We start from the raw sequence: 24,313 nt of genomic DNA on the forward strand, positions 1-24,313 counted from the left end.
TTGAAGTCCTTTATTCTCCCTAGTTGTTAATAGCTTAGTATTATTTTATGAAAATAGAAGATTGCCAAGCTGTTGGGTTTTTTGGTTTGGGGATTTTTTTTTGCTAATGGAATTTGTCTTAAAAAGACAGAAGCAAATGTTTAAGATTTAAGCCTTTTAAAGTGCATTTAAAAGCTGGACTTTACATTACAGTGTTATTCAGCTGTGAGAAGGAAGGACATCCTCCTATTTGCAGCACGATAAATGGACCTTGAACACATTATGCAAAATGAGTAAGTCAGACAGAGAGAGACAAGTCTGTATGGCCAAACTCGGAGAGAGTAAAATGGTGGTTACTGGGGGCTGAGATAGATGTCGTTTAAGGGTACAGACTTATGAGTAGTAAATAAGCCCTGGAGATCTAGTGCACAGTCACAGGGAGTGCAGAAAACAATGCTGTTTTATAATCATCAAACATGCTAGAAATTAGGACTTAATTATTCCAACTGCTAGAAAGAAGTGAATAATAGTTGTATAACATGATTATTCCAACTACTAAAAAGAAGTGAATAGTTGTGTAATATGATTGAGGTGTGCTGCTGCTGCTGCTGCTAAGTTGCTTCAGTCGTGGCCGACTCTGTGCAACCCCATAGATGGCAGCCCACCAGGCTCCCCCGTCCCTGGGATTCTCCAGGCAAGAACATTGGAGTGGGTTGCCATTTCCTTCTCCAATGCATGAAAGTGAAAAGTGAAGGTGAAGCTGCTCAGTTGTGTCCGACTCTTAGCAACCCCATGGACTGCAGCCCACCAGGATCCTCAGTCCATGGGATTTTCCAGGCAAGAGTACTAGAGTGGGGTGCCATTGCCTTCTCCAGATTGAGGTGCTAATTATTGCTATAAATGGCAGTCATATTATAATATACAAATGTATCAAAGTAATGTACACCTTGAATTGGGGCTTTTTACAAATTGAGTAATAATTTTTAAGAACCTTTTCTAATATAAAGATTTGGTATCATTTTAATTCATTCATACACACCACACACACACACACACACACACACACCCCAAAATATCTTGTTCTTTTTCATCAGACAGGCACATTAATTTATATAAATAATTCCGCTATTAATTGCACATGCTGTTCACAAAGTTGATAAGATCTTTTTCCTAATAAGAAAAATGTTCTCTAAGCTAAGGTAATAAATTCATTTCACTTAAATTCTTTATCCTGCTTTTGCTATAGAAAGTAAGCCACAGAAACTCTTAAGATGCAATTTCATATTACTTGTACTGGAAACACTGCTTTTGACACTCTAAAAGTCTTTGTCTTTTTAAAAATAAAATATTTTTATGTGTTACAAAAATAATACATGTTTTTTATTTACAAAATAGAAGAAAAAAAATCCCTCATAATTGCACCACTTGAAGACTACTAACATTTTTGTGCTGTTTCACAACCTTTTTCCTCTATTTCCTTTATTCACTGGATATCATTTAATTCTGGATCCTGCCCTTTTGACTTAACAACATTGAAAATGCTCATGTTGCAATACTGTTATAAACACTGGAGTGGCGACTTAGTCTAATGCTTTTGGAGTAGCCAGTGCTTCAGCAATTTCCCCCACCCTCACCCCTATTTTTGTCAACCATCATTCTGTTCTCTGTGTCTATGAACTTGGGGATTTTTGTTTCTTTTGAGATCCCATATAAGAGAGATCATATGGTCTTTGTCTTTCTCTGTCTGACTTAGTTCAGTTAGCATAATGCCCTTGAGATCCCTTAATGTTGTCGTAGATGGCAAGATTTCATTCTGTGATATGGCTAAATAATATTCCATTGTGTGTACTGAATACTCACAGTGTTTCTTCTCCATTCATCTGTTGATGGACGCTGAGGTTGTCTTCATATTTGGGCTATCGTAAGTAAATAATGCTGCAGTGAACATTGGGAGTGCATATATCTCTTCAAGTTAGTGTTTTCATCTGCTTTTGATAAATACCCAGACGTGAAATTGCTGGTTCATGTTATAGTTCTATTTTTGATTTTTAGAAGAACCGCCATACTGTTTTCCATAGTGCCTGAACCAATTTACACTCTCAGCAACAGTGCATGCTGCTGCTGCTGCGTCGCTTCAGTCGTGTCCAACTCTGTGCGATGCCGTAGATGGCAGCCCACTAGGCTCCCTCATCCCTGGGATTCTCCAGGCAAGAACACTGGAGTGGGTTGCCATTGCCTTCTCCAATGCATGAAAGTGAAAAGTGAAAGTGAAGTCAACGGTGCATAAGAGTTCCCTTTTCCCACACCCTCCCTAACACTTGTTAATTCTAGCTTCTTTGATGATAGCCATTCTAACGGGTGTGAGGTGATATCTCATTGTGATTTTGATTTGTACTTCCCTGATAATTAATGATGTAGAGTATCTTTTTGTTTACCTGTTGACCATCTGTGTATCTTTGGAAAAATGTCTATTCAGCTTCTGCCCATTTTTTTAATGGATTTGTTGATTTTTTTTTTTTTTGCTGTTGAGTTGTGTGAGTTCTTTATATATTTTGAATATTAGCCTTTTGTCAGATATGTGATTTGCAAATATTTTCTCCAACTCAACAAGCTTTTTAGTTTGTTGTATTTCCAGTTTATTTTTGCTTTTGCTCTTTTGCTTTTGCTGTCAGATTCAAAAAATTACCAAAACCTATGTCAAGAAGCTTACCACCTGTTTTCTTCTAGGTTTTTATCATTTTTTGTCATCGTCATGATTGCATAACAATCCATTCTATCAATGTAACATGTCTGTTTCCTTATTATTGGATATTTAAATTATAATTTTTGCCAACCTTAGGGAATTGTTAACTACAACCATTTCTGAATATAACTGCTATCTGAGTTTTCTGTGTTGTCAAATATTTACACTGTATGAATGTGTCTTGAGGTTTGTTCAGCAAAGTATACATAGTATAAAGAGTAAGAATTTTTAATTATCCAGTCTAAAACTAGATAAATGAGTGGGACTTCTGAGGAAAAAAAAAACCCATAAGTACTTAAAAATTTTGGAATAATACACAATGGAATATTACTTAGCCATTAAAAAGAATACATTTGAATCAGTTCTAATGAAGTGGATGAAGCTGGAGGCTATTATACAGAGTGAAGTAAGCCAGAAAGAAAAACACCAATGTAGTATATTAATGCATATATATGGAATTTAGAAAGATGGTAATGATAACCCTATATGCGAGACAGCGAAAGAGACACAGATGTATAGAACAGTCTTTTGGACTCTGTGGGAGAGGGCAAGGGTGGGATGACTTGGGAGAATGGCATTGAAATCTGTGTATTACCATATGTGAAATAGATCGCCAGTCCAGGTTCAATGCACGAGACCGGATGCTCGGGGCTGGTGCACTGGGATGACCCAGAGGGATGGGATGGGGAGGGAGGTGGGAGGGGGGTTCAGGATGGGGAACACATGTACACCCGGGGTGGATTCATGTCAATGTATGGCAAAAACCACCAGAATATTGTAAAGTAATTAGCCTCCAATTAAAATAAATAAATTTGAAAAAAAAATTTGGAATAGAAATTGAATACTGTTGAACATGGCTGTCATTTAAAAATAGTTATCTTTCCTACTAGTTCATAGTTTTAAATTTCAGTTATGTAAGACTTATCTAAAATTTCCCGAATATTACTTCCTTAAAACTTTAGAATAATTGCGTTGTTCCCTCATGTTTCTCTATACATCATGTATTGTCTTTCTCTCCCAGCTCTTCCCATGGTGTCCTCTGGGACCTTATCTTTATGCTGAAAGACCTCACATGCTTTTCCAGGACAGAAGTAATGTAGCATAATGGTGAAGACAGTAGATTAGGGGCTCAGATCCCTGCTTACCCATTTATTATTAGCTCTGTGACCATGGTTGAAATATTTTATCTCTATCCACAATTTCTTCATCTGGAAAATGAGAATAATCATAGCTACTTTGTAAAAGTTGGGAAAATTAAAGAAGGTGATTTAGGACCAGATACGTGGTAACTGTTGGGAATTATTATTATCATCATACATATAGTCAGCATTACCACTACCACCACCCGCACCCCCATCATTTCATTACCAACATCATTACTTCCTCTGCTTCCTGTTCTTTACATGGGAAATATTGAATTAATCACATTTTATGTACTAATCCTTTTTTTGCCCCCTTAATCTGCTTTTAATTAGGAAAAGGAAGAGGGAAAGCATGGACCCCTAGGAGACAATGAAGAGATGGCCAGAGTATCTGCTGACAAAAAACAGGTGCACTTTTATGATTTTTAAAAAAGACATGTTCATAGTAACAAAGCAAAAGGGATGATACAAAGTAGAATAAAAGTTTCTTTTATATTCAAGTTCCCCATTCCCATTTCCAGGAGAGTTTTTGTGTATCCTTCTAAAAATGATACATTTATAAGACTATGTATGTCTCTCCAAAGGCTGGGGGTGGGGAGGTGAGACCAGATAGGATTATATAATCTATAATCTGTTCCTATGTCTTGCTCTTTTTTTTTTTTTTAACATTTTCAAGTTTCACTCTCATCACCTTCCCATGTGAGTTCATATAGAATGTGTTGAGAAACCCTTTTCCATATTTTCTCAAACTCCAACATATCCTGCTCGTCTTGCCAAGAAGGCAAGGTCCTCGCTGTGCTCCGCCCAGGCCATTTCTCAGGAGTTGAGTTTGCAGCAGGTAACCTTGAGGGTTGAAGTAATGTCTCTCTCTGGGACATAGAACAGCCTTGCTCACCATTCTCAGTAAGACACAGCAGAATTCCTGAGCACAGTGTTCCTCTCCTGTGACGCAGCTAGCTCACTCTGTGTCTAGAAATCCATATAGGCCCGTCCGTGTGACCCCTTGTGGGCAAGGGGACCGTCGCAGACGTGAGGCTTGCACTGCTTGCTGCACGGGAGCCATAGTCATTTCTGATGTAGTTTGTCTTCTGCTCGCATCTATGGAACAGTACCAGGCCAACTTACTAGCTTATAAGTAGAGTAACATCAAAGCCCAGACCTGACCAGATGAGCCTTGTTCTTTTTGATATGCCTCGTATTTCCTTGCCATCTTAATCTTTTGAGTTTTCCAGAGAGACTCTGTGATTCACTGGGTGTGGAGAGGAGACAAAACATTCATATTTTGAAAAAAGTTACCTTGTACATTTTTATCATTCAAAAAAGTTGCCTTGATGTACATTCCTGGAGACTTCTGGTTATTTCTGAGAGTGAGTCTCGAAAATGCCCAACAAGAATATAGAAATAATTCGTTGTAGAATATTTAGATGTTTTTAATTATAAGAAAGGCAAAAGGAAAAAATTAGTGAACGTATACAAAACAGACTGTCCTCTTTCACTTCTGTTTTACTGTAAAACTCTGCGATTAGGTTTACGTAGACGACTTGTCAAGATGTTAGTGAAGTGAAGCAAAATCAGTATCCAGAACAGTGACTCACTGCAAAGATTTAGTTCCGGGAGTTGGAGTAAGCAGAAGTCCCAGAATGGAATGCAACAGAGGCTTTTATTGGCTTTAAGTTTGGGATGGAAGAATCCTGGTCTCAAACTTGAGGTTTTGGCCCTAGCTAGAAACGGAATGGGAAGAAAAAAAAGATATTTTCAAAAGTAAAAAGTACTCTCAACAAAAAAGTGATAAATGTGGCCTAAAAGATTGTTCCAATAAAAAAGTTAATTGATGAGTAATGCTTCATTTTTAAAGAATGATTTTTAGATATGCCGCTGAGTCTCATTTTCCACTGTTACAGAAATTTATACTCATAACTGAAACTGAAACTTGGCTCTTTTTTAGTTTGGTCTTGTCTTGCAAGCGATTTCAAACATGTCCTCTTGAGAATAACTTTAGAGTAAAATCTTTTTGAAAGGGAATAGGGAATAATGGACACTGTGTTCTCAGCCCAAGTCCCCCTCATATTGTAAAATCCCTTATGAACCCAAGGATTAGTTTTAATGTCCCTTCCTTCAGAATTTTTTGCTGTGAAAACAGCTATTTTGTGGCACATGCAGAACTGATTTTTAATCTTAATGTGTTTTATCTGATGTCATAATTGTTACAGCTGCCTTTTTGATTAGTATCTGTATAAATTAGATCACCTTAGGTTTAAAGGAACCACTCTTTGGCCCTCCAGCTCATGCCCAGCTTCTGGGACTGAAAAATAAAAGTCAGCCCAGCCCCTTACCGTGGGCGGGAGACCGCTGAGACGGCTGTGGCTGAGTGCTCTTGCCTTGAGTTCTCTCTCTTTCTAACACCCGAGGTTATGTCTTCCTTTCCTTGAGCTTGACTATACATTTTAAAACATTTTAAAAATTATAAATAACCTATATATTTGTGGGAGGTGAATCCTAACCACATTAGTCTAGACTGCCATAGTCTTAAAAATTAGTAGAATCATTTGTTAGAAAGAAGTTGAGAATTATCTTATTTTAGTAAGTATTTAAAATATTTTAGGGATTGCCCTCGTGGTCCAGGAGTTAAGACACTGTGGTCCCAGTGCAGACGGCACAGGTTCAGCCACCGGTCAGGGAACTAAAATCCCACATGCCAAAGCCAAATAAGTAAATAAATAAGAATAAAAAGTATAATAGGATCAATTAGAAAATTTTTAGTTAGTAGATGTAAACTTTATATAGAATGGATTAACAGCAAGGTCCTATTATATAGCAGAGAAAACTATCTTCAGTATCCTATTGTAAACCATAACGGAAAAGAATGTATAAAAAAATGAATGTGTATATGTATAACTGAATCACTTTGCTTTACAGCAGTAACTAATACAGCATTGTAAATCAACTATACTTCAATTAAAAAAACTTTTTTTTTTTTTTTAAATTTAAGATGACCTCTGATTTAGTTCTGGCTTTTACCGTCTGTGAGTCTTTCAGAAAGTCATGTAAATTTTCTGGGCTTCACTTACCCATGTGTTAAATCACAGGGTTTGCCAAATTTTCCTTCTTACTATCTAGAACCTTAATACTAAGTAGTCTTAGGCTAGATGCTATAAGAAACAAGTCAAATCAACTTGATTATTGCCCTTTACTAGGGTAAAAAGTAATTCATTTTTTACTAGGATAAATTTGTGATAATTAAATGCTTGTTTGGTTAAGAAAGCCTAGATTTAGAAAACTTCTGATATAAAGTCAACGTTTTAAACCTTCAGAAAATTTTTTGGACCTAATGAGAAATGTGTATTTGTTCAAACTATGTTCAGATGAAGAATTAAACTTTTGTTTTATTCATAAATCAAGTATAATCCATGAGATGATCATTAGATATTATAAAATAAATTACTATTTTATATCTTAATATAGGTGAAGAGAACTGGTCTTGTGGTGGTGAAAAATATGAAAATTGTTGGTCTCCACTGTTCAAGTGAAGATTTACATGCTGGGAAAATTGCTCTGATAAAACATGGGTCAAAGCTGAAAAACTGTGATCTCTATTTTTCCAGAAAGCCATGTTCTGCTTGTTTGAAAATGATTGTAAATGGTAAGTGCATATAAGGCTTTGTTGGGGATTAATAGCATTTATCTGAGAACAAGTCAAATTGTCTAATATAATTTAAAAATATACATATGTATCTGAAGACAGTTTGATATACTGTAAGAAGAAGAATCGGAAACCATGTATTCTGCTCTCAGCTGTATCACTAACTAGTTAGGTGACCCTCAGTGTGAAGTGAAGTGAAGTCGCTCAGTCGTGTCCGACTCTTTGCAACCCCATGGACTGTAGTCTGCCAGGCTCCTCTTGTCCATGGGATTTTCCAGGCAATAGTCCTGGAGTGGATTGCCATTTCCTTCTCCAGGGGATCTTCCCAACCCAGGGATCGAACCTGGGTCTCCCGCATTGTAAACAGACGCTTTACTGTCTGAGCCACCAGGGAAGTCCCGACCCTCAGTGTATCGGTAGACTAATACTAGCTGCTTTCACAAACATCAACAACATTTCAGTGGCTTAATATATTAGACACTCATCATGCATGTAATAGTCCAGTGCAGGTGTTATCAAACAGCAGCCAGCTATTCTGTGGTTGATCTGTGGGCCTCAGCATCTTCTGTCGTAAGCTACTGGAATCCCTACTGGCCTCTCCTGTGTCTAGAGAGTAGAGCAGGCATGTTGTTGTTTAGTCACTAAGTAGTGTCCGACTCCTTGAATGTTTAGAAAATGTTGCTTTGTTATTGTTGTTTAGCCTCTTAAGTCTTGTCTGCTTCTTTTGTGACCTCGTGGGACTGTAGCCCACCAGGCTCCTCTGTCCATGGGATTTCCCAGGCATGAATACTGGAGTGGGTTGCCATTTACTCCTCCAGGGGATCTTCCCACCTCAGGGATCAAACCCGAGTCTCCTGTGTTGGCAGGCAGATTCTTTACCATTGAGCCACTAGGGAAAGCAAGAAGAAGCATACCTGTTTCTTAAAAGCCCTGGCCTGGAAGTCGCAGACATCATTTCTGTTCGCGTCCATTGTGGGAACTGTAATTCCTGGCGGGGTGGCTGCCTCCCAGTGACTACTCTACCCCTCGAAAGGAGGAGCACAAAGAATTAATGTATAGCTATCTAGTCACACTGGGCTCCTCTCCAATCTTTGTGTTTATGATTCTGTTTTGTACCTAGGTATGTATCCAGACCATTTTTCCTATTTAAAAAATGGTATATCTTTTACATGGGCGTCCCGGGTGGCTAGTGGTAAGGAATGTGCCTGCCAGTGCAGGAGAGTAAAGATCAGATTGACGGTAAGGAGAGTTCCCTTGAGTTATAGGCACTTCCAGAAGAAGTGGTCACGTGGCTAGAGCCTCCTTCAAACGAGGCCTTCACAGTTACCTTACAGCCCAAGCCACAGTAAGAGTCTGTAGTAGCAAGGAGTAGGTAGAAATGTGCATTTGTTCAACTCAGATGTTTATTATTTTGAATATAGAAAACCTGTGGTCCATCTGTCTATTCACCTCTGGGCACAATGATAAAAAAATAAATGCCTTTTCTAATGGAAATTATATGAGACATGAGCAAAGAGGTTTCTTTGTTTTAAATACTAATTAATTGATGAACGTTTATGTGTTTAATTCTGTATCAGGCATCTTGTTGTTCATTTCCAAACACAAATTTAAAACTGTTTTCGTGTTTGTTATTTTGTTTCGCTTTCTCTTTGGTAAATTTACTTTCTGTCTTGTCAATTCACACGTGCTCTCAAGAATTTCGGTCTCTGTATGTTAAAGATGGGACTCCTTGGTGGCTCAGTGATAAAGAATCCACCTGCAGTACTGCTGGGTTTGATGCAGGTCAGAAAGATCCCCCTGGAAGAGGGCATGGCAACCCGCTCCAGTATTCGTGCCTGGAGAATCCCATGGAGAGAGGAGCCTGGCGGGCTACAGCCCATCGGATTGCAAAGTGTCGGACACGACTGAGCCTCTAAGCACAGCAGCCCATATTAAAATGACTAACTTTTCCTCTGCTACATTGATTGAAGAATGTTCCTTGTAGTTGTTGTTTTGTCTTTAATTTTGTATTCGTAAAAGCAGCTCACACTTCTTCCTCTCCCCCTGCTTCCCTGCTCCTGTCAGGTTATAAATTCTTTATGGATGTTTTGGATAACTGTATATTTTATTATGAGGAGGACTGTAATGTGTTAAACTGTTCCCCTGTTCTGGCCATTTAGATTTTTTCAATTTTTACTGTTCTAAACAATGTGCTGCACTAAACATATACGTACATGAATTTTTATTTTTTGTCTTTACTTCAAATATTTTCTTAGATGAGCTTCCCAGAGAAAAGAGTTTAAAGTACCAGTACATTTTTCATGCGTGGATAAATTGTTTATTTTAGGTTCACAGCTCTAGTCAATATCAATTATGCTGTACTATTTCTAGAAGCAGCCATTTCATTACTTGGAGTACTCTGGTACATCTTCCTAGCTCTGGGCTTTGGGACCACACTTAGCAAAACCATTGATTCCCACGGGCTTTGTTGTCAGCAAACATTTCCTATAAAGGGCCACATAGTAAGTATTTTAGGCTTTACAGGCTGTATCGTATTCATACAGCTGTTCATCTCTCAGCTAATCCATCATAGTACAGAAACAATGAAACTATGTCAATGATTAGGTATATCTGTATTCCCATAAATCTTTACGGGCACTGAATAATTTTCATTATGTTACAAGTATTTTTTTTTCATTTTCTCAACTATTTAAAACTGTGAAAGCCATTCTTGACCCGCAAGCTGTACAAAAGTAGCCAACGGGACAGATTTGGCCTGTGGCCATAGTTTGCCAACACTCGGGCTATATTACTGGTGATTTGGTAGTAGACATTTATTACATTGGGACCTCAGGATCAACTGCAATGATATGATAGATTTATCAAGAAAACCCTTAATTTCAGCAGGCATCTGCTAACTACCTTTCATATTTTTTATTTCAGCTGGAGTTAATCGAATTTCATATTGGCCTGCTGACCCAGAAATAAGTTTGCTCACTGAGGCTTCCAGTTTTGAAGACGCAAAGTTAGATGCCAAAGCAGTAGAAAGACTGAAGTCAAACAGTCGGGCCCACGTGTGTGTCTTACTTCAGCCTTTGGTGTGTTACATGGTGCAGTTTGTAGAGGAGACCTCTTACAAATGTGACTTTATTCAAAAAATTTCCAAAACATTGCCAGACACTAACTTTGATTTTTATTCTGAATGTAAACAAGAGAGAATAAAAGAATATGAAATGATATTTTTGGTTTCCAATGAAGAAATGCATAAGCAAATACTGATGACTATAGGTTTGGAGAACTTGTGTGAGAATCCGTACTTTAGCAATCTAAGGCAGAACATGAAAGACCTTGTCCTTCTCCTGGCCGCAGTAGCTTCCAGCGTGCCCAACTTTAAACACTACGGATTTTATTGTGGCAACACCGAACACAGTAATGAAATTCACAATCAAAGTTTGCCACAAGAAATTGCAAGGCACTGCATGATTCAGGCCAGGTTACTGGCATATCGAACTGGTGAGTTACATGCTTAGTTCCTAAATGGGGGTTGATGGGGTCGTATTTGTGTCAGACATAAAGTGGTGTTCATTTCACTTCTGGTAGCGTTTATTGACCCTTAGATACTAAAGTGTTGCTGCTCATACCAATATGGAGAAGTTAGTGAGACCCTTGAGTAGACATCTCTTTCTTAGAGCAGTTTTAGGATTTCTTGTGGCCTATATTGGATGCTGCATTTATAAATCAGAATCTGATTCAGCCCTTTCTGCTGCTTGCTTTTATCATTTCCCAGTTGAATGAGCCCTCCTCTAGAGAAAGGACAAAAAGAAAGAGAGAGAACCAGAATTATTCCTCTTTTTTAACTACTCAATATTCTATATCTATTCAATATTTAGTAAAAACGTAGAAAAATCTTTAAAAATATGAATTTCAAATAACCAGTAGAATCAAAGGAAATTTGGCAGATTCTTCCAATTTCTGGTATGTTTTCAAACAGCAAGGGGAGAAATCAAATAGTGTTAACTTTATTAAGTTGTACATGAGTATGTATGTGAAGAAGGAAAATATTACTTGGGAATTTTACCTTACCATGATAAAGGGTGGTATCTATATTTCCAGTTACAGAATAGTGTTTCTACATCTTACCAGGCATAACTTTTTTGAAAGTAGAATGATGATCACTTTTTAAAATGCGACTTTGGAATAGGGAAAAGAAAATGCCAGCAGGAGGAGCCGCAGAGGAGTGCCTGGTGAGTGGGCTATAAGTAGGGATTTTAAAACTTATCCCAAGAAGAGAAGGAGGATAGAGAAAATCTTCAAAAAGAGTCCATACAGATGCACTGGTCTGCAGTACATGCAACAGAGACCCTGGGTTGAAGTGATTTCAGTAAAATGGAGGTTTTCAAAAGGCAGCTTGTCAGGATCACCATAGAAGCTTTTATTAAAAGTGAAAGTTTAGTCACAGTCATGTGTCCGACTCTGCAACCCCATAGACTGTAGCCCATCAGGCTCCTCTGCCCATGGGATTCTCCAGGCAAGAATACTGGAGTGGGTTGCCATTTCCTTCTCCAGAGGATCTTCCTGACTCAGGGGTTGAACCCAGGTCTCGCACATTGTAGGCAGATGCTTTACCATCTGAGCCACCAGGGAAGTTCTAAGTACAAATGCTCAAATTCTAATCCAGACCCACTAAGCCTCGTCCCTGTAGGTGTGTCCTAGGCCTGTGAATTTTAAAAATTCTGCAAGGGATTCCAACATTCAACAGGGTTAATCATCACCTTAAAAGAATTTGATTCTACTACAGGCACAAACTGTATGATGCCAAACCGCTGTAGGACATCTAATCTTAACTATCTGGTTTAAGTGTGAATTTTGATTTCTTTTTATGTCCTGTTTTCCATTAGACTAGGTGTTTTCCAAAGCGGACAATTATGCCTTCCTCCCGAACCACACAGTGTTGATGATGAAAGTAGGGTGACATAGCCAAAAAAGCTCAACTGTTTCAAATCATAACTCAGCGGTTCTCAACTTTCAGTTGAGGCGATGCTCATGAGAAGTCTAGGTTCCCAAGTCTGCTGCTTCCCTTGGAGAGGTTAATTCAGGGAGTTTCCATGGGAGTCAGGAGTCTGCCTTTTGAACAAGCGTCCAATGGTTCTGATGCAGTTGGTCTGTGTACCACACTTGGACAAACCCTGATGTGACCACAGTATTGGGATTGAAAATAACCACACTTGTGTGCCAGAACAGTAGCATAAAGAGTCCTCTGACTTCCAGTGATCAAAGGGTCCGAGGAGTTTGGCTCAGTGATTACAAGTTGACCTTTCCTTCAACGGTATACAGAGAAAACCCTGTGAATGAGCAGATCCTGGGTAGCAATTTATAGACATGAAAGATTTTTTTAAAAGAAGTTTTACAAAAAAATTACAGATGTGAAAAGCTTTTTGAGAAATTACCTCATCTGTCACCCAACCTTGAGGGCTGGGTGAAACCTTCTCCATTGTATATGGATGAAATTTTATTCCGATTTCAAAAGACATGTAGTAAAGTATATTCTCTTGGTGAAGCTAACCTTAGCTAAATAGTGGAGCTTAGAAATCATATTTTGGGGGGCTTCCCTAGTGACTCGGTGGAAAGAACCTGCCTGCCAATGCAGGGGACACGACTTCAATCCCTGATCCAGGAAGATCCACATGCCTTGGGACAACTAAGGCCATATGCTACAACTGTTGAACCTGTGCTGTAGAGCCCGGGAGCTGCGGCTGCTGAGCCCACGTGCCCCAGCTCCTGCAGCCTGGGCGACCTAGGTGAGAACCCATTCTCTGCAACGAGAAGCCACCTCAATGAGAAGCTCTCGCACGGCAACTAGAGAATAGCCTCTGCTCACTGCAGTTAGAGAAAACCTGGACAGCATCGAAGACCCAGCACAGCCATAAATAAAATTCTAAAAAAAAAGAAGAAAAATTTTTAAAACACCGCATTTTTTCCCCCTCTTGACAAGATTTAGTCTGTCCTTAGACTGAAACAGAAAAGGTGGCTCCTGGACTAAAAAATAATAATATGAAGAATACTTAGTGTCAGTGGTAGGAAAAGTAGACTTGGTATGAAGAATTTCTTACCCCCCCCCCAGCAAATAGATATTCTTATTTCATTAAAATCATATTACTCTGTTTTTTTCATTCAGCAAACGGTTTTTGAGCTTTTACCATATGTTAGTCACTGCCCTGAGCTCTCTAGATAAAGTTAATATGTTTAACTTTTAAAATTAAAAACTTGGGATCTGAAGAATTTCCATGAGTTTTTCATTTTTTGTTCCAGATTTATGCATTTATTAAGTACAGTTTTACTTAGAGGTTTTCATTTTTACCTTCTGCTACTTGCCTTAGAAATGAGCATAAAGCCATAATTCTGTTCTTTGCTCACCATGTTATATTCTGAAGATCTTGGAAGGCACAAGACTTTGTTTATCCCCAAATCCTTTTGTTGACAGTCTCCACCTCTAAAGTACATTCCTGCCACATTGTTCCTCGGTATCATGTTCCTTTCCTTTATAGCCCAGCACACTGCCTTTGCTTTTAGACTCTTTGTTGTTACCACCTTCCTCCCACCCCAGACCATGAGCTTCATGAGTGTAGGGACTCAGGTATTCAGTAAAGGGAAGTCTTGGTTACAAAATTCTTCATGTCAGAGGAAGGCAAGCAGATTGGGTGAAGAGATCTAAATCTTAATCACTTAATTTGAATATGTAGAATTTCTATTTTGGTTTTGTGTTTTCTGTTTAAGGTTAATCGTTTAAAGAAATACACCTTTGCTTGTTGCAGAGTAATTAAATTGGTTCTGCAGGGAAATTTTAATCTAATATTTATGACTTCTACCACTTGAATTAGAAACGAGCATCATGTCAACAACTTGGCATTCTTCTCCCCGCAAGGTAAACTCTGAAGGTCAGGGAAAGGACATCATTTTGTGTAAATTAAAATTCCTTTCATGTACCTTCCAGCAATATATATATGTATGTGAGGGCCCATAAGGATATGTGTTTATGAATCTGAACTTTTTTCATAGCAAGAACACGTCCATGAAATGTATGTTCTTTGATGAGAGTGCAAAAAATGCTAGGAGAAGACAGATTTGATTGTTGTGAATGGTTGTTATATTACACCAAATCCATTAGTTCAAAAACTTCTGTCTTTCTTTCATCATCTCTTAGAAATAGGTATTTAAAAACTGACTTGGTGGAGATTCAGTAAAGTTACCCTAAAGTCTAGTCACAGCTTTGAAGTCACCTGAGCGTGGGCACTGTTACTGCAGTGATCTCTGCACATGCATCGTCTGTGCCTGGGTTGGTAGTGACACTGTCTATAATTAGTTCACACCAGCTCCCCTAGTCTATGCTTGACAGTATTCTCATACTTTTCCATAATTAGTGAGGTTGTCAAGGATTGCCACTACATTTATGAAGTATATTTCAATAAATACATGTTTATTATTTTTGGAAAAACAGTCTATTTCTGAAACTAACAGATCATTGGTTTTCACTGAGTCACATGCCATGTATCTTTCAGAGGATCATAAAACAGGAGTCGGGGCAGTCATCTGGGCGGAAGGAAAATCTGTAAGTGTGAAATTAATTCTTTATAACCATTTACACTTGATTTTGTTTAACATATTTTGATCTTAAGTGCATGACATTTTGTTGACCCATGGGGATTAATATTTCTTATTAGGGTATTTATTAAGTTCTAAAAACATTACTTTGCCAACAAAGGTCTGTCTAGTCAAGGCTATGGTTTTTCCTGTGGTCATGTATGGATGTGAGAGTTGTACTTTGAAGAAAGCTGAGCGCCAAAGAATTGATGCTTTTGAACTGTGGTGTTGGAGAAGACTCTTGAGAGTCCCTTGGACTGCAAGGAGATCCAACCAGTCCATTCTGAAGGAGATCAGCCCTGGGATTTCTTTGGAGAGAATGATGCTAAAGCTGAAACTCTAGTACTTTGGCCACCTCATGTGAAGAGTTGACTCATTGGAAAAGACTCTGATGCTGGGAGGGATTGGGGGCAGGAGGAGAAGGGGACGACAGAGGATGAGCTGGCTGGATGGCATCGCTGACTGATGTATGCGAGCCTGAGTGAACTCCGGGAGTTGGTGATGGACAGGGAGGCCTGGCGTGCTGCAATTCATGGGGTCGCAAAGAGTCGGACACGACTGAGCGACTGAACTGACTGAACTGAAAAACTGCTTTCTTTCAGCAGTTTTCTAGATAGATACATTCATTTAGTAAACCTTCATTCAACAGCTTCTACAGGACAGGATAGACTCTGTGCCCCTGTGAACAGTGGGGCCACATATTCCACCCTTCATGGCCTTACACAGTCTACTGATGGAGACAGAGGTGAAAAAGAGACAGGCATATAACTGTAATCATAACATGACGCCATGAGAGCATAGAGGAGGCCTCTTACTCTGCTCGGAGAAATTAAAGCATTCTTGGAGGAGGTCAGGTGCTATTAGGCTTGAAGAATGAGGAGGAGTTCAGCAGAGTGAGTTAGTGGGACTCAGAGGGCAACACACAGAGGTAGCGCATAAGAATATGGGGAAATGCAAGCGATTTGGCACATTGGCGTCCAGAGTCCTGTGTCTACTAGAATAGCAAAAAGATTAGGCTGCACCATGAAGAACTTCATATACCATGGAGAGTTCAGACTTTATCTTTTAGACAGTGGGGATACCCGAGCATAGCACTAACCAGAAGAAATGAAAAGCAAGCCACATACATGATTTTAAAGTTCTTAGGAGCCACATTAAAAAAAATAAGAAACAGGTGAATTAATTTTGCTGCTGCTGCTGCTGCTAAGTCGCTTCAGTCGTGTCCAACTCTGTGCGACCCCATAGATGGCAGCCCACCAGGCTCCCCCATCCCTGGGATTCTCTAGGCAAGAACACTGGAGTGAGTTAATTTTAGGAATATACTTAATCACCTGTTGAGAAATATTACCATTTCAGCATGTAACCAATATAAAAATATTGGGTAATATTTTTAATGAAACGTTTTGCATTTGAGGGGAATATTGAGTCGTCATAATTCTGTGTGTGTTTTGTACTTGTTTGTTGTTGTTTAGTCACTTCAGTTGTGTCAGACTCTCCTGCGACCCCATGGACTGTGGCCCCCCGGGCCCCTCTGCCCATGAGTCTCCCAGGCAGGAACCCTGGAGTGGGTTGCCGTTTCCTTTCCCGGGGCATCTTCTGGCCCCTCTCAGTTTGCACTGACCACGTGTAATGGCCACTGTATTGGACAGTGCAGTCCAAGAACATCTTAAGTGGGAAAATGATCAGATTTGCATTTTAAAAATAAAGTGGGGCTAGACAGGAAGTAGGGAGATTAAGAAAAGAGATGATGAAGACTTGAAATTATGGGGATGTGTTGAGAAGGAATGGAACTAGGAGACAGTAAATATGATACTGTTGATACTATCACATGAGTAATTATTAACATATTGAAATTTAGTGAGGTTTATCGCTAAGAGTCAGGCACGACTGAGCAACTTCACTTTCACTTTTGACTTTCATGCATTGGAGAAGGAAATGGCAACCCACTCCAGTGTTCTTGCCTGGAGACTCCCAGGGACGGGGGAGCCTGGTGGGCTGCCATCTCTGGGGTCACACAGAGTCGGACACGACTGAAGCAACTTAGCAGCAGCAGCAGCAGCATAGCATTTTCCAAACAATTATGAACAGGTTTGGTTTATTAAATATTCACTCTTAGAGTTGATAAAGCATTCATATTAACACCTAATATGCCACTGACCAGGAGAAAGAAACATGCCACTTATGTAGGAAGTTCTATTATTTATATGTATATGTATATATATATACACACACACACACACACACAATAGAGGCTCAGTAAACATAAAGATGGAAGGAAAATACATTATTTATTTTCCAACTGTATACATAATAGCACATTTTTAACCCCAAACAGAAATTGCTCAAAATATTTTTGGAATTTGTGACTTGCTAACCAGTAGCACAGCACAGAGCATATAATAAATTAACAATAATTTATAATAATATAGAGTACCTGCTCTGTATGGACCACTATAATAGGTGTGCTTTAAGGGCCAGAAGAACAGTATAAAACATGGTTTCTGTTCTCTAGGATCTTATAACCAATCAGGGAGAGATGTCTGAGTCAAGTGAAACAGTGTGTGAATTAAGCTAGTATTTAACTAACTGCTAAAATGAAGGACTGTCTTGATATTATATACTAGAGATGATTAGCCTGCTTGAAATTTAACTTTGACAAGATCACCCTGCTGAAGGAAAATCCAATACTGTATTTTTCTGATGGCTCCGTGTATCACTGTTGTTCATTGTTGAGTCGCTAAGTTGTGTCCGACTCTTTGCGACCCCATGGACTATAGCACTCCAGGCTTCCCTGCCCTTCCCTAGTTTGCTCAAACTCATGTCCATCGAGTCGGTGATATCATCCAGCCATCTCATCCTCTGTCGTCCCCTTCTCCTTCTGCCCTCAATTCTTGCCAGCATCAGGGTCTTTTCAAATGAGTCGGCTCTTTGCATCAAGTGGCCACAGTGTTGGCACTTCAGCTTCAGTCCTTCCAATGAATATTCAAGATTGATTTCCTATAGGATTGACTGGTTTGATCTCCTTGCTGTCCACAGGACTCTCAAGAGTCTTCTCCGGCACCACAATTTGAAAGCATCAGTTCTTCAGCACTCAGCCTTCTTTATGGTCCAACTTTCACATCTGTACATGACTACTGGAAAATCCATAGCTTTGACCATATGAACCTTTGTCAGCCAGGTCTCTGCTGTTTAATACGCTATCTAGGTTTGCCATAACTTTATAGTGTATTATGGAAAAGTGAATCCATTATACAAAGTGTGAGGCTAGGCTTTAAAGATAGAGTGTAAGATGCCTTTTCAGAATGTTGAACACAGCTTTGTTGGTTTGCTCACTTTCCATAGAGAAGTTGTGATGGGACAGGCGCCATGTACTTCATAGGATGCGGTTATAATGCTTTTCCTGTTGGATCTGAGTATGCTGACTTCCCGCACATGGATGACAAACAGAAAGACAGAGAAATAAGGAAATTCAGATACATCGTACATGCGGAACAGAATGCCTTAACATTTAGGTATGAAATCCGTTTGCATGTATTTTGTATAAAATGTAGCAAGGGTTAATTGAAATTAGCTTTCATTTTGCTGTAATTTATTGCCTTTTTAAAAATTCCAAGAAATATCCTTTTCAGAAGTATAGCTCTAGTCGTATGTGGTTTTTGCTACGTGACCAGAGGCCACTGTCAGGGATCCTCCAGGCCTTCAGATTTATTGAGCAAATCTTTTTTCCTTTCTTCCTTCTCTCTCCAGGATAAAACTGCTTGAAGTGTGTCCTTAGGGTCTTGCATGTTTCTGCATTATAAGATCACCTTTGTTTTCTAAATTCTGAGCATGTATTTATGAATATATAGATTTTATTATGAACCAAATTGCTTTAACATAGTTTTTGTTAGAGCTTATCACTGGCATTACCTCCTTCTAACGTTAATTTAGATAATTTCCGCAAATATTTCTCAGCATTTACCATTTAGTGGGTGCTCTTGGGAGATTCAAATCTGTATGAGTCATGGTTTCTGTCCTGAAGAGTTTATAGTCCAGTGTGGGATATAAGACTGTACTCAACCTAACATGGTCAGTTGTGTGGGAAGGGTCAACACAAAGTGGGTAGAAATTCAGGGGCTGCAATAGATGGAGAGGGAGTGTGAGGGAAAACCTTTATGGAGAAATTGGCATTTGAGCTGAGCTTTAAAGCTTTGGTAGGATTGTGGCAATTGAAGAGGCTTACTTGAAGGGAAACCATTCTTGCCTGAGGCATAGCAGTGGGCTAGAAGAAGGAAAATGCTTGTGTGTTTAGGAACATAGATGTTCCATTTAGGCTGGACCGTGGGCTAGCTTGGGATTGACAGGGGAGAACTTCGAGTTTAGACTTCATTTGGTAGTAGTGGACAAATGGAAAGACATTGACAGAGCTATAGTAATGATTACTTAGGGTACAGGTGTACAGTTTGAACAGGCTGCTGCTGCTGCTGCTAAGTCGCTAGATGCATACAATTCTGCTTCCCTGGTCCAGGGGAAGAGAATGAGACTCTAAACTGAGGACATGGATGTGGAAGGCTGGTGATGGGGAGCATACGACTGAGAGCTTTGTAAACCACAGAACCTGGAAGTGCAACTCCTCTATCCTCAGTCCTAAACTACCCCGGCGTGCAGAATTTCACTACACAGGTTGTTTTCTTGAACTCTTCATTACAGATTTACTTGCTTCATTTTTTCAAATCCAAGTGTTTGTTAAGTTATCCTATGTGAGGTAAAAGCAGTAAGGGAACCATAACTCAAAACAGAACTCTAACATTAATCAATTTAGTAAGCATTTATTAAATATCTCTTAGGCACCAGATCTTCTGGCTACCACGATGACTTAATGTCTAATCACACATGGTACATTCTCAGGGAAGGCGTTAGTTCTGGCCCATAATTCTGACTTTATAAAGAGTTTCCTACTTAGAAAGCATTATTCCCTCTGTTTTCATTTCCTTTGTAGTCTAAATACTGAAAATCTTGGCATTGACTAATTCAGCAAGAATAAGGCTTGATCATTATTGTGTATAATGTTGTAAAACTGTTTCAAAAATGACTCAATTTTAATGTTTAAAGATTTTTCTAAAACATAACTTACCCTTTTAGAAACTACCTTCCTAATTTTTTCATATGTATATATATTTTTGTAGGTGTCAAGAAATAAAACCAGAAGAAAGAAGTATGATTTTTGTGACCAAGTGCCCTTGTGATGAATGTGTACCTTTAATTAAAGGTGCAGGCATAAAACAAATCTATGCAGGGGATGTAGATGTTGGAAAAAAGAAGGCAGACATCTCTTACATGAGATTTGGGGAACTTGAAGGTGTCAGCAAATTTACAGTAAGTAGATACACATTGTTTCCAAATATAGTTTGTATTATGTTGATAGCTGTTTAGTCGCTAGGTCATGTCCAGCTGTTTTGTGACCCCATGGGCTATAGCCCACCAGGCTCCTCTGTCCATGGGATTTTCCAGGCAAGAATACTGGAGTGGGTTGTCATTTCCTCCTCCAGGGAATCTTCTCGACCACGGGATCGAACTTATTAGCAGGCGAGCTCTTTACCACTGAGCCACCTGGGAAGCCCATGTTGTTCCGTTACTCTGCTGCATATTTTAAATTAGCGATTCTTGCCCTTTTAAAGAGTTTCAACAAAATATTATCATTGAGTTTATTTTTATGTGCAAGCACTTGCCTAGTCACAAATGTTCAGCTTAGGATCTGCCTTATGAATATATATCTCTAGAGAGAGAATTTTACCTTGACCTTGTGCTGTGCTGTGCCAGGCTCCTCTGTCCATGGGGATTCTCCAGGCAAGAATACTGGAGTGGGTTGCCATGCCCTCCTCCAGGAGATCTTCCCAATCCAGGGATCCAACCCAAGTCTCACACTGCAGGTGGATTCTTTACCAGCTAAGCTACCAGGGAAGAACTTGACCTTAGAAACCTTGAATCAGTTGGTTCTATAGTGCCATCTGGTGGCTAACAAAAGAAAGTCCCTGATCCACCTCTTCCCACAGCCTTTTTTTTTTAATTCAGTGGTTCAGTTCAGTCGCTCAGTTGTGTCTGACTCTTTGCGACCCCATGGACCACAACAGGCCAGGCCTCCCTGTCCATCACCAACTCCCAGAGTTTACTCAAACTCATGTCCATTGAGTTGGTGATGTTACGCAACCATCTCATCCCCTGTCATCCGCTTCTCCTCCTGCCCCCAATCCCTCCCAGCATCAGAGTCTTTTCTAATGAGTCAGCTCTTTGCATGAGGTGGCCAAAAGTATTGGAGTTTCAGCTTCAGCATCAGTCCTTCCAATGAATAGTCAAGACTGATCTCCTTTAGGATGGACTGGTTGGATCTCCTTGCAGTCCAAGGGACTCTCAAGAGTCTTCTCCAGCACCACAGTTCAAAAGCATCAATTCTTCGGTGCTCAGCTTTCTTCACAGTCCAACTCTCACATCCGTACATGACTACTGGAAAAACCATAGCTTTGTCTAGATGGACCTTTGTTGGCAAAGTAATATCTCTGCTCTTTAATATGCTGTCTAGATTGATCATAACTTTTCTTCCAAGGAGCAAGCGTCTTTTAGTTTCATGGCTGCAGTCACCATCTACAGTGATTTTGGAGCCCCAAAAAATAAAGTCTGCCACTGTTTCCATTGTTTCCCCATGTAATTGCCAAAAAGTGATGGGACCAGATGCCATGATCTTAGTTTTCTGAATGTTGAGCTTTATGCCAACTTAAATTCAATAGTATATAGTAGTAGATAGAGGTGAACATTGGAGAAGGCAATGGCACCCCACTCCAGCACTCTTGCCTGGAAAATCCCATGGACGGAGGAGCCTAGTGGGCTGCAGTCCATGGGGTGGCTAAGAGTCGGACACGACTGAGCGACTTACACTTTTCACTTTTATGCACTGGAGAAGGAAATGCCAACCCACTCCAGTGTTCTTGCCTGGAGAATCCCAGGGACGGGGGAGCCTGGTGGGCTGCCGTCTACAGGGTCGCACGGAGTTGGACACGGCTGAAGTGACTTAGAGGCAGCAGCAGGAGCAGAGGTGAACATAGTTTAAAGTTTAAGATTACACAAAAGGAAGGGGACACATACACACACGTGTGTGCACACACACACATACACATGCATTTCTCATGAGAAAAATCAGGAAAAAATTAGAAGCAATTAGTATTTGATATTTCCAAAGAACTGCTGAGGTGGTAATTATTTTGTGGAAAACTCAGAACTTTAATGCCTCATGATTTTTTTTTAACTACTCTGGTTTGTAAAAACCTTTCTCTTTTTAGAAATAATCTCAAGCATGCAGAAAAGTTACAAAAACACTAGAATTTTTTTCCAGAAACACTTGAGAGTTAAGTTGTTGCCATGATGCCAAGTCACTCTTAAATACTTTCTTGTGTATTTCCTCAAACAGTAGGTTGTCCTGCATAACCACAATACAACCACAAAACTCAGGAAATTTTCATTGATATATTGCTACCACTTAATCCACAGAGTTCAGTAAGGGTTTACCAGTTGTCCCAATAAAGTTCTTTATAGCAAAAGGATCCTGTCCAGAATCATGTGTTGCTTTTTAATGATAATGCTGGCAGTTAATGTAACTTTTATATGCTATGGTTTGCAGTAAGTACAAAAGATATAATAGTACTGTTTATAGATTTCAACTTGACTTTTCTGTTTGTGTCCAGGGTGCCTGGAACATATAAAGCACCTAAAAAATACTTACTAAACCATATATATAAGATTCTCTAAGAATATTGATCCTTAATCCAGCAGTCATATCATTCAGGGTCATCCAAAGTTGTTATTAGGGCTTGGGTGGTATGACACACTAACTGTTCTTACTGTTTTAAGCTGTTTTTATATTTGAAGGCACAATGCTGAAATGCTATTTTTAAAAACCTTCTTAAACATACACATAAAATGTTTGTTTCCTTTTATAGTGGCAACTGAATCCATCAAGAACTGATGTTCTTGAGCAAAATGAGCCTGAAAGCAGAGAGAGTAAGTATCTACAAGTCCTTTATTGAGGTTGACTTTGTTGCTAAGAAAAGAAAAATAGTAACTTATAATGATCAGGTGTTGGAAATTGCTGTGGTTGGAGGGAGACCATATTCTTTTTGCAGATTAGATTTTTGCATTCAGTTTGTGCCAACACTTGTGTATGGACTATATGCTAGATGTCATGGGAAGTGCTTATTAATGACTAGTCCTATGGACTCTGTAGTTTAATACAAATAATCATGCACAAATCGAATTTATAAATTAAATTTGTATGAGACTATAGGCAACAGTGCTCTTTTGTACCAAAACAAAAGCCTCTTGGGCAGTTAGAAAAGAAAAATGCATTTAATTAATACAGATGGAACCAGGGCCAGATTATGAGGCTATGTACATTCTTGTTTGAGTAAAGCCACATTAGCTCAGATTGGCCAGAGAATGGAAATATCCTGGTTATTTTAATAATCTAATTAAGAGTCATCACAGTTACCATAAATGAATTACTAGTATTCAGAGTTTTACTGTTTATATATTAACACATATTTTTAAAGCAATATAGTCTTTAGGAGACCTTGCAATTCCTCATGCATATTATTTTGAATATGAATTATTACTATACAATATTATTTTTAAATATTAGTTGTTATCTTTCTGTTTGGATTCAAGGTAAGTAGAAGTTCAATATAATAAGTAAAATTTTCTTGATAATAACAATGATTTGATTACTCTGAAAAATTAGCAAATATGAAAGTCTTTATGAAAATAATGTCTATGTGAATATCCTGATTTTCTGTGTTCTAACTTAGCTTTATTTTATCCAAGTAGTGAAATTTTAATTTGCAGTCTGGAAAAAAAGTACATATCCACTCCATCTTTCTTTTTAAAAATTTATCAGCCGGGGGCGGGGGGGAGGTGGTTAAAGATAAAAGGAAAGGAAAAAATACGGATCTGATTGAAGACTATGTATTCAATAATAGTGTTCGAGGGGGGTGAGTTAATAATTCCCTGTTGTTAGGGAGAAGACACAAAAAAGCATTAAACATAAAGAACATTTATCTGTGTTAAAATAAAGAACATCTGTTTGTCAGAAGATAGCACTGAAAGAGTACAAAGGCAAGCCGTGAAAGAGGAGATTTTTGCCACTTACAATCAAGAGTCTTGTAGCCA

At 39.0% G+C, this 24,313-nt stretch overlaps 1 protein-coding gene across 1 annotated transcript in view; it reads left to right on the forward strand.

Moving 5' to 3' along the window:
• Positions 1-24,313, forward strand: part of CDADC1 (cytidine and dCMP deaminase domain containing 1) — a 31,542-nt gene that overhangs the window by 1,746 nt on the left and 5,483 nt on the right. Inside the window, exons 3-9 of the mRNA XM_068984464.1 lie at positions 4,198-4,272; positions 7,327-7,504; positions 10,427-10,996; positions 15,040-15,089; positions 18,464-18,633; positions 20,287-20,476; positions 23,089-23,149. Of these exons, the coding sequence (XP_068840565.1) occupies positions 4,198-4,272; positions 7,327-7,504; positions 10,427-10,996; positions 15,040-15,089; positions 18,464-18,633; positions 20,287-20,476; positions 23,089-23,149 (1,294 nt within the window). The remainder of the gene's footprint in view (positions 1-4,197; positions 4,273-7,326; positions 7,505-10,426; positions 10,997-15,039; positions 15,090-18,463; positions 18,634-20,286; positions 20,477-23,088; positions 23,150-24,313) is intronic.

This window comes from Capricornis sumatraensis, chromosome 12, assembly GCF_032405125.1.
Source record: "Capricornis sumatraensis isolate serow.1 chromosome 12, serow.2, whole genome shotgun sequence".
NCBI lineage: Eukaryota > Metazoa > Chordata > Mammalia > Artiodactyla > Bovidae > Capricornis > Capricornis sumatraensis.